Source organism: Octodon degus, unplaced genomic scaffold (genome assembly GCF_000260255.1).
Source record: "Octodon degus isolate 3935 unplaced genomic scaffold, OctDeg1.0 scaffold00020, whole genome shotgun sequence".
In the NCBI taxonomy this organism is placed as follows: Eukaryota; Metazoa; Chordata; class Mammalia; order Rodentia; family Octodontidae; genus Octodon; species Octodon degus.
Window position 1 is genome coordinate 11,959,480 of NW_004524596.1, and position 11,246 is coordinate 11,970,725.

General features: G+C 42.3%; 1 protein-coding gene across 1 annotated transcript in view; it reads left to right on the plus strand.

The window, feature by feature from the left end:
• The window catches only part of Mta3 (metastasis associated 1 family member 3), a 158,792-nt gene that overhangs the window by 132,446 nt on the left and 15,100 nt on the right, over positions 1–11,246 (plus strand). The window contains 2 exon segments of the mRNA XM_023711233.1: positions 3,816–3,902; positions 8,078–8,224. Of these exon segments, the coding sequence (XP_023567001.1) occupies positions 3,816–3,902; positions 8,078–8,224 (234 nt within the window).

Here is an 11,246-nt window from a genome sequence, read left to right on the forward strand (position 1 = left end):
GTGGTGCTGGGGGATTGAACCACGGTCCCTGATGCTTTTGCTAAGCTTGTTCTAAGTAGGTGCTTTAGACCACCGAGCCATCTCTCCAGCCCAACAAAGTAGTGTTGATCAGATAGGTGACACAGAATTTTGGCTTTGACTTACATTTGCTAAACTTTTAACATTATTATTTATGTATTTAGTACAGGATTTCACTACACAGATTAGACTCATAGTGATCCTCCTATTTTCAGCCTCCCAAGTGCTGGGATTACAATGCCACCACGCCCAGTCACAATCACTGGCTCGGTGTGCCCTAGGTGTGGGGCTGGCACTGCAGGCCAGGAATTGAATTCAGGTTGAACTGTGGTCCACTGCATCTGCCTAAGCAGGTGCTTTAATCCACTAAGCTATCTGTTCGGACCTTTATTATTATTTGTAAAAAAAATGTTTGGCTTGGCTTGGTGGTGCATGCCTGAAATCCCAGGACTTAGTGAGGCAGGGGGATTGCCACCAGTTTGAGGCCTGGCTGGACTGTATAGTTGAAGGCCAGCCTATACTACATAGCAAGATGGTCTCAGAAAATAAAATTGTTTTATAGTACCTGGGTTTTGTGTCTTATTAAGAAATACCTTTACAGTTGTATAAGCAAATCCTACCAGTGGTTTTATTTTGACTGGGATATTGAAAGCTGATGTAGATGTTATTGTCAATTTTAACTCAGATTAAAAATTTTTTTTAACTCAGATTAAATATTTGGGGCTTTTCTGTTTCACTTCTCCTCCGATGTTCTCAAAACATTGCAAGAAAATGTCTGTAGTTGCAATAAAAGTGACATTGTTCTTCCATATTTACCTCCAGGAAGCAGGTATTCTGTAGGAAGCTAAAACAGTGCTTTGTGCCCTGACAAGTGACTTGAGGTGCAGGTGAATAAACTTTGGTTCTTCACACGTTTCTCAGGTTGCCTTCTTATCTGTGCACTTTTTTTTTTTTTTGTCTCAAACTCAGTGATCCTCCTGCTTCAGCCTTCTGAGTGCTGAGATTACAGGTGTGCCACCACATCCAGCTAATCCATGTAATTCTAATGCCTTTCCATTTAAATAGGAATTGATGAGTAATTTGGAAGCAAAGACTGACTCCCAGTTGGCAGAGAGTTTGGTCTTGAGAGTATTCCACTGTGCACTAATCCTATCCACGGTCACTCCCTAGCAGCAGAATGGATTCCCTCCACTAAATACTGGAGCTGCCATTTTTCTTAATGTTCATCTGACTCGGTCATCTTACCACCCTGTACTGATTTCCTTGGAATTGAAACTGATAATTCTTGCTACCAACTACTTTATAATGAATATTAGTGAAATATGGATCCTTCTGAAGAGTTTGATCTCTATTAGAGGTACCCTGTAATACGATTGGCACATCATATAATTAATGATTTAGTTAGTAATTATATAATTAATTGGTACCACATAATTGATCCTGTTAGTTTAATGAACAATTTAGTATAGTTTAGACTTAAGTATCTTTGATTTGTTGTTGATGACCCCTCTGCTGGATTAGTCGATTCTTGTCCAAGTGATAGTGTCCATCAGTTACAGCTATAATGGCAATTTCCCTTGGTTCTTATAGACTGGAATAAAGCGTGAAGTTAGCCTTACTCCTAGTAATGCAGCAGTTCCTTTTGTCCAAGATAGCTGAGGAAATAACCACCACAATTCAAGCTTTCATTTATTACAGGAGAATATTTTCTCCTTTTCCCACATAACCTGAATTTTCGGTGAAGTGATGCTAGGAAGGAGTTGTGTAGCATTAATGTTTGATCCTTGCAGGGTTAGGCTACTTCCTGATGTTTATTAGATTATACCTTCACAATAAGCTTATTAGTATTTCTTCCCATGTCTTCAATGTTACTCAACAACAGCTGAAAAGCTTCATGGTTCCATAATTTATTTTTCCCCCTAAAGGAAATGAACTGAATAGAGACAAGGAATTAGATCATTTATGGTTGTCAGTGATAATTCACTAGTACTTAGGGTCCATACTCAGATTTCTGGTATATTCAGGTTTGAGGCTGTGCAGTATGTGCCAATTTCTTTCTTTTTTCCGGAAGTGGAGATTGAACTCAGCCCCTTGTGCTTGCCAGGGAAGCGCTTATTCCACTGAGCCATCTCCCTGGCCCTGCCAATTTTTATTTTAAATGCTTTTTTCCCACCTGTTTATTAGTCTAGGAAAATGGTTCCTTGGAGAAAGAGGGATGGAGCTCATGACAAAGTCAATTTTTACTTTAAATTACTTGAGGTTCCAGATTGTCAATTGTGCATTTCAACACGAATAGTGCAAAGAATTTGTATGGCTGTCAAAGGGTATTTCATTTTTGTATTCCTGGAAAAGTGAACTCACATGCAGAAGAGAAAACTCTAGTGGAGTCAGAAAGTCTGTATGGCATTCTTCTCCAATATTTGAAGGTGGAGAAAGGCATAAACATAAGATGATATGAACTAAAGCTTAAGCTTTATGGCAATACCTGGATTTTTAAAAAGGTTTCAGTACACTTTGTTTTTTCCCTTCAGCTTTTTAGTTTTTTGTGCAGAGCCTCACTATGCAGCTCGAACTTGTAGTGATCCTCCTATTTTTATCCTCCCCAGCACTGGGATTACCAAGGCGTGTGTCACCAAGCCCAGGCTCCTTGACCTCCTTAGCACATCTGGGGGTGGGACAAGCGTAGCATGTGCCAGCAGCCAAACCTTGGTCTCTGCACTTGCCTAAGCAGGCACTTTGTCCGCTGCCCATTTAGCTTTTTATATCAGCTCTTGGTATGAGAGACATGCATGTTTCACATCTACACTTCCTTCCTAGTGACAGTTAATTTAAAGCACTGTTATGTGCTTTATTTTTCTTCCTGTATAAGGTCATGATAGGGAATGCGGTATGTGATAAAAACCACATATTACTGTTCTAACAGGTGAAACACTGCACAAGGATAACCTTTGACATCAGCGCAGGTGCCACTGTAGTAGGCTAGGAGGGATAGAGAATCCCTGATAAAATCAAGTGGCTGTTACTAATCTTGCCAGGCTCTCACCTAATAGAATTGCCAAGATAAGCAAAGCTCCTAGGGATGGCTGAGCATGCTGTCTTAGTTATCATTATTTCAAACCCAATTAGGTTTTTTTGTTGTTGTTGTTGTTTTGTTTTTTTGGTGGAACCAAGGGTTGAACTCAGGCCCTTGCACTTGACGGGAAAATGCTTATTGCACTGAGCCATCTCCCTGGCCCTCAACCCAATTAGTTGCACATTAGGACTGCTTCACTTTGTACTGTGGGCATCTTCCTCCTATACCATAGAAACGCTGTGGCTAGAACAGCAGCATATTTCCATCACTTTTCAGGTAGAAACACAGGGTGTGTGTGTGTGTGTGTGAGAGAGAGAGAGAGAGAGAGAGAGAGAGAGAGAGAGAGAGAGAGAGGGAGGTGTATTAGCAACATTGCCATGGGGCTTTATGAGCAGAATATATTTATTGGGTTTTTGTTTTTTGTTTTTTTTTTTGGCGGAACCGGGGATTGAACTCAGGCCCTTGCGCTTGCGAGGGAAGCGCTTATTCCACTGAGCCATCTTCCTGGTCCGCCATGGGGCTTTAAAGCGTGCTCTCATGTGAATCCCTGACTTAGTACTGAGATCCGGAACCAGAAACAGTTTTCCTAAACCCAAAAAAAGTCATGCAGGCCTCGAGTAATAACTTGGTACTGCTTTCACTTGCCTTTTATTTCTGCAGTGTGGGTGGTGGAGGTAGAGAAACTCTCCTCATTGGTTGTCTCTGTGTCTCTTTCTCTCCTCAGATGCAGACAGGCACGCCGAACTATCTGGAAGTCCCCTGAAAGGCAAAAGCACTAGGAAGCCTTTGGCGTGTATCATTGGGTACTTAGGTGAGTTGTTTTTTTTTTTTTTTCTTTGCTTTTCTTTTCTTTTGGACACAACTAGGGATTGAACTCAGGTCCTTGTGCTTGCCAGGGAAGCGCTTATTCCACTGAGCCATCTCCCTGGCCCTACGTGGGTATTTTCTAATGGAGGAAAGGAAAAAGTAATTTCTTTATGTTCTACTCAGCCATTTCAATGAATACCTCAATTCAAGCTTTCCAAATGGGTGAAAATGAATATCTCTATGGCTTATTTTGGTTTAGAAACTCTTTTAATACTAATACACACATGCATGGAATTGTGGATATACACGTACATTTTGCAAAAAGTAATTGCAGGGGCTGGGGAGATGGCTCAGTGGAATAAACACTTCCCTGGCGAGTGCAAGGGCCTGAGTTCAATCCCCGGTTCCGAAAAAGAAAGTAATTGCATGAAAATTATTTTCATAGAAATAAATACATTAAGTGAAAAGGGGGAAAACTCATTTATTATTTACAGGATAAGTATTAATATTTTTATTTAGATCCTTAACAGTCATATCTTGGTACTTGGTACTTGACACATTTTGATGCAAAAATTTGTTCTGATACTTATCCTTGGGTACTCGGCCTGGAAGGTGGAACTGTTGGTGTTAGTTGCCCTGGGATTTGCCACCCTTCCCAGCCAAACCATTGATCTGTTTGGTATAGGTGGGTTTTGGTACTTATTGTGCCCCTCCGAACTGATCAACAGTGAGTCTTGGGCCGGGGGATAGTTTAGTGACAGCGGTGTAGCACCTGCCTGGCAAGCCCAGGTTCCACTCTCCCCACATATAAGCTCCAAACTGTTCTGTTTTTAGCTAAATCTCATCCCTGCATAGCTCAGAAGAGATGAGTTCTGGTGCTGCTGTATTTCTAATTTATATCACTCCTTGCTTGACATAGAGAATTGCTTTACTTGCCTTTTTTTTTTTTTTTTTTTTTTTGCGGAACTGGGGATTGAACTCAGGCCCTTGTGCTTGCCAGGGAAGCGCTTATTCCACTGAGCCATCTCCCCGGCCCAAAAGGCAGAAGGATTTTTCTTTTTTTTTTTTTCTCCGAATGCCTTCAGGGCAGGCTTGGCTGGCTTGAGTTGTGGGGATCGAACCACAGCCACCTGAGCCTGACAGCTTTGTGGAAGCAGCCACTTAAAGAACTGAGCTAGGGCCAGGCCCCCTACTTGCCTTTTTTTTACTTGCCTTTTTTGTTTTGTTTTTTGAGACAGAGTTTGGCTGTGTAATTAAGGCTGACCTTAAACTCACTCTATATCTATAGCCCAGGCTGGCCTTAAACTCATGTTGATCCTTCTGCCTCCTGAGTGCTTGGATTACAGGTGTGCAGCATCACGACTGGTTCTGTCTTTCTTTAAAAAGGAAAGGTCAGAGGTTGGGGAGATAGCTTGGACGGTCTAAGCACCTGTCTGGCAAGCACAAGGACTTAGTTTTGATCCTTGGGCCCACATGCTGTGTAGGCACCAGTACCCTGCATGCTCCGTTCTGCCCTGCAGCAGGCATGGTGGTGCCCACCTGTAATCCCCAGCACTGGGGAGGCTGAGACAGGAGAATCACTACAAGTCTGAGCTGCACAACAAGACCCTGTACCAAACAAGCAAACAAGTAAGTATAAAAAGAAAAGATCAAATTGACCTTTGCTTACATTTTCTAAGCACTGAACAGCAGAGTGTATAGCTCACAGGTAAGGCTCTTGCTTGCTGTGTGCAGAGCGCTGGGTTTGATCCCTAGCACCCAGCCCTCAGAGTTAGTTTTACTGTGCCAGTTGAGGCTCCTCTGAAGGGGAAGCAGCGTGTTTGCTCCTGGTTTTATTACACCAGCTAACTGAGAAATCTCCAAAGATACGGTTCCATGTGGAAGTATCACAATTAGGGATACTTTACAATAGGAATATTAAAATATTATTAAACAGTAAAGAGCTTTATGATGAAAACAGGTTATAAAACAGTGGGTCATCATACAACTAGAAGCAAGGATGGAATGATTTTGTGTTTCTAATATTTCTTTTGTACTCTCAGTAAAAGTGAAATATATACTGAGTTCTAGTAACCATATTGCTCTGTTAGGAAGAGCTATAGTTATGAAATATGCAGAATTTAGAATTCAGACTTGAAAAAAATTAAAATGGAACTTCTTAAACCTGGTATATTATCTGGTTCTCATTAGTGTTCCTGTACTCAAAAGCTCATAGTTCCTTCTTTGATTTTACTCTGCCACTTTCTTGTTTTACTTCTCTAGGGCCACAGAGTTTCTCTGATGCCCCCCATGTATCAAAAAGTTACACTTCTGGCCTACGTAGTGTGGTAATGCCCTTAACAGTGCTGTCTGTATTCCCCATTTTGCAAGGGATAGTACTTGGTCATAAAATTATAGAATATAATATTACCCTGTGGTCAGCCTTCCCATGGGTAACTGTGTATGTCTCTTGTGGGCAAATTGGCTTCTATCCCCACATATAAGCTCCAAACTGTTCTGTTTTTAGCTAAATCTCATCCCTGCATAACATACTTCTGAGTGTTTACTGTGTTCAAGACATCTGTAGTACATGATTTGGGGAACACCAAGATGAATCAGAGCTTGCTCTTACAAAAACTTTAGTGAACACACACTGTAAGAACAATAAAATGGGGGCCAGTGAGATAGCTCAGAGGTCTAAAGCCCCTGCTTAGGCAAGTATACAGGGACTGCAGTTCGATTCCCAGCACCACATGCTGTACCAGCCCCACTCCCAGGGTGGGCTGAGCCAGCCACACCAAAAAAAAAAAAAAAAAAACCAATAAAATTAAAGTTAGATGCTATTTTTAAAAAGTACAGGTTTTAGTAAGCATTGAGAATTTGGAGGGTGTGTGTGTGTGTGTGTGTGTGTGTGTGTGTGTGTGTGTTGCTGAGGCTCAAACCTAGGGCCTCACTTACACCAGGCAAGGGCTTTGCTGCTGAGCTATATCCCCATCCCTTGGGGAAGTTGTTTCTGATTGCTGTTAGGGTAGCCTACTTGAAGAGAATAATAATTGATCTCAGCCTTGAAAGATAAGATTTGAATAGGTGGAAAAATAGAAAATCAGTATTCCTTCATGACACCAAGAAAATTAGATGGACAAAGGCTTCAGTAAGCCTAAGAACCTGACAACTGCAGGGAAATAAATTGTCTGGTCTGGATAACTCTATCCAGGGCATGGCGGTTGTAAAGAAAAATGAGACTAGTAAACTTGTAATGTTATGTTAAAAAAAAAAAAAGTCACTATTTCAGGCATAGTACTTAAGGCATTCCTAAATTTTGAAAGTGCAAGATTTTGACAAGACCTAAATATAGGAATTGTAACAATTAAAATGGGTCTTTCTGAATATCTGTAAATCCAGCTGTCTTGGCCTTCATCTTGGGTGAGAAGTGGAACAGTGGCTTTGCACAGAGTTGGCAAACACGTTCAGACTGGAAAAGGTGTAGCTAGCAGGCTGAGGCCCTGATGTCATGGTCCCACAGGAGCTGTGCAGTTTCTGTCCATCTGTAAGAAGTGATAGTTCTGGGCTGCATGGCTCACAGTATGCTTGAACACACAGGAACTATGCTTCGCTTTTTAAAAATGTTTTTGGTCAAAGCATTTAACCTTTTATTTGACTATTAGGTGTGGACTGTGGCTTCATATTTTACATGTTATCAGAAATTCTGGGCTGGCAGTGATGGACCCTGGCCTGCACCCTGGTGGCAGACCCTGAGGAGGAGCCCCATTGTCATGTAGCTCACACACCAGATGTACTCCTACTGGATAGAGTGTGGAGGTGTTTTTTTTTTTTTTTTTTTTTTTTTCTGAAGCTACCTCTTCAGATAATCCTTTGATTTTTAATACCTTGAAGAGTCAGGTGCTTTATTCCCTTAGTAAATCTCACAACATAAGTGACCTTCTGAAGTGACTTTTTGTGTGTTTGTATTCACAACCTAATGCTCAGAGTTCTGGCCAGTGAAGAAAAATTGCTTACTTGATAGGCAAAGCCATGGCAGCACGACTTGAGAGCTGCTTCATTATGCAAGTCTGTGGCGGGCTCCCGAGGGCCCGACTTTCAGCTCATTAAGAAGTAAGATGTGTGCCATTTGCCGGTGTGAATACATAGAGATTTTAATATCACATTCTGAGTGCACAAACCTTTTTTCCCTCCTGTCAGAGATCCACCCTGCGAAGAAGCCTAATGTAATCCGATCTACACCAAGCCTGCAAACCCCAGCTACCAAGCGGATGCTGACCACCCCGAATCACACATCTCTGAGCATTCTGGGAAAAAGAAACTATAGTCTTCACAATGGCCTGGACGGTATGTAAACGCAGGAATACTGGAAGCTGCTCTGCTGGGCCAGGGTCCCTCTGCCCTAACTGTCTGGTCTAGGCACCCACCAAGCCTGAGAGTGTGTTACAGATTCTTCATGATTGATGTGAATGTGTGTGAAGGGGGTTAAGAGGGAAAACTGCCCTGCGCCGTAGTGAAGGCCCTGCCAGGTGCGAGTTCTCTGTCCTGCTGGGAGGGGCCTTTTGCTCGTGTCTGTTAGGAGCTTGGTTTGGAGATGAAGTCTGTTGATCAGGTCGCATCTGCTGGGTAATGATATTCTTGTGGAGATGCTCACTCACTGCTCATTTAAAATTTTCTTGAGCAGAAGGGATGATTCCTCCTGATGTCTAAGACATCAGTGCTCTCTGGGGGTTCTTCAATTTTCTGTGGATCATTTTGAGTTTGGAATTTGTACCCTGTTTCCTTCACCTTATAAAAATTTTAATTGCTCAAGAGTGCTACAGATCCTGAAAGGAATTGCCTGGGTGATGTACCAAACACAGAAATAATAATTTGTTCGAAATTGAAACACCGAGAAATATTACCTCTTACCCAAACTACTTTTCTTTGGCTTGGCCACATAAGGACTCTTCAGGTGGAATGAAATTATTTGACCATTTGGACTATAAACTACTGTAATAAGTCATCTAGGCAGTGTAAGTTGTTTATATCAGTAATCCTAGAATTTTGAAACTGTCTTTATTGTTGAAGTGTTGACATTTATGAATAAAACTTCAGGCTTTTCATGCCTTATGGAACTCTGAATTCCTTCAGTGACAGTAAATTGCTTATAACAAGGCCCTAGAGCAAGGATGTGGAATAACCTTCTGTGTAATAATTGCCCAGGGTTGCTTTCCTTCAATATGACTTTTGATGATGGTAATCATGTCAAAATGAGTAAAAAAAAAATAGGAGTGTTTAGTGTGGATTGATGAGGTCCAGTTGGCTGTGGATAATGACTTTCAAGAGCTGGCCACACAGCAGTGCTGCAGAAGTGCCTTCCTCATGCCTCCAGGTGCAAGGAAGGTTTGTGTCAATGTGTAGAGCCTGGATTTCTGTCCAGCTTTTGCTTGGATTCAAGCTTAAATCAAACCCAGCATCTTTTCCTCTTACTGCCTCCCTTGTGGAGAGTCCTGCTGCAGAAAGCATAGATGGTGGCTTGTTACATGTTTGCAAAAAGACTGGTGTCCTTTCTGATGCTGGAGGGATAGCTCTCTAGTGTCTTCCTCTCCCCCACACTGTGGCCATTGTGGACCTCCAGCCCAGCCGGGCATTGCAGCCTTTGCTGCCCATCAGCACCTGGTGCTCAGTATCAGTACCAAGGCACTGGTCTCCTCAGCATGTAGTGTTCCCTCTCTAGGCGTTTGTCCCATTTTCTTTAAGTGCCTGCTGCCGCAAGGCCGTTGCTTCTCTGCTTTGAGCGGGAGGACTGGCAGAGCACTCAGGACTCCCTGGTGTGACGCTGACTTGTGGGCAGCAACTGTGGTCTCACTTTCTCTAGCAACCCCGCTGCTGACACACTTCTTTCTCCATCACCATTTGTCCTTGCTGTGCCATCACCATATAGAAAGGAAAGCTGGGACGGTATGCCCTGCACCTCGCTCACCCCTAGTCGGTGTTGCCTCCTGCAGCTCTTGTGACAGAAGACCTGCTGAGTCAGGGGATTTGTTTTGTATACCACTGTACCTCTGCATAGCCCAGAGCCTGTACCAAGTAGGCACTAGATTTCAATAGTTGTGTAAAGGAAAGTGATTAAGGAACATGAGAACCTAGAGAAGTGAATTAAAATTCCCATCATTAGTGGGTAAGACCTTGCATGCCATGTGGTAGAAAAATATAGTAAATATTGAATTTTTAAATGTATTACATAGAACCAGTTACTCTCCCTCAGAACACACTCTTCCCACCCCCAGCTGTACTGTCGTGCCTGCCCCAGTGTCTGAGTTGATTCATTCACCTTGCATGGTCATTTTGACTATGGGGAAGAACCAGAAATCACATATTCCGGATGCAGTGAGCGAATGAGTGGCTGAGGACAGACCGTGGTGTTTTATGAGCCTGCCTTTCTGTTGGATGGCAATTGGCAGCAGCATTCACCATTTCTGATCATACCTCATCAAGCTGTGAAAGAGGGCTTCCAGAATTGCTCCAGAGGTGGCAAGAACAGTGGAATGAGCTTATGGAGCACTTGGGGGCTTGGGTGGGGTGTTAATGAATATCAATGTGTATTTTATTGTAATTTTTGAAATTTAAGCATTCACCATATATCATATTTTGATCACTACCTATAGATGGGTTGGGATTTTTACTTGTGACTAGTTTCAGAGTCTATCTTTTTTATGGACAGGGTCTCGCTATGCAGTTCAGGCTGAACTTGAGCTCACTGTGTAGCCCAGGCTGGCTTTGCGCTTGTAATCCTCCTGCCTCAGACTCCCGGGTGCTGGGATTACAGGCATGCATCACCATTCTCAGCCCAGAATCTGTTATTCACAGCTATTATAGGTTATGCTTGGCTCTTTTTTTTTCCCATAATTTTATTTATTTATTTATTTTGCAGAACCGGGGATTGAACTCAGGCCCTTGCACTTGCTAGGGAAGTGCTTATTCCACTGAGTCATCTCCCCGGCCCCCCTTTCCCATAATTTTATTGAGAAACAAATAGCAATGAGACCGTTTCAAACCAAATTGGTAGGACAGTTTCAATAATTAACACACTCTTCCTAATGGTTAATTGCTGTACAAGATGTGGACATGATATTCTATTTACAAACACCATTAGAACAAATCCCTCTATTCATTAAGAGAATGTAACTAAATATCTATCCTAACCACTTTGAATACACAGATACAAAATGGACATTCATCCCCTTTTTTTGTTCCGTTATTTGAATATTATAGGTGTGTTAACTCAGCAAAATATTCCAAGAGTCCAGTAACCCATAATAGTATTGGGTCTTCCGCTTGACTGGCAATGTCAGAAATCGTTGACCTGAGATAACAGCATGGCTTT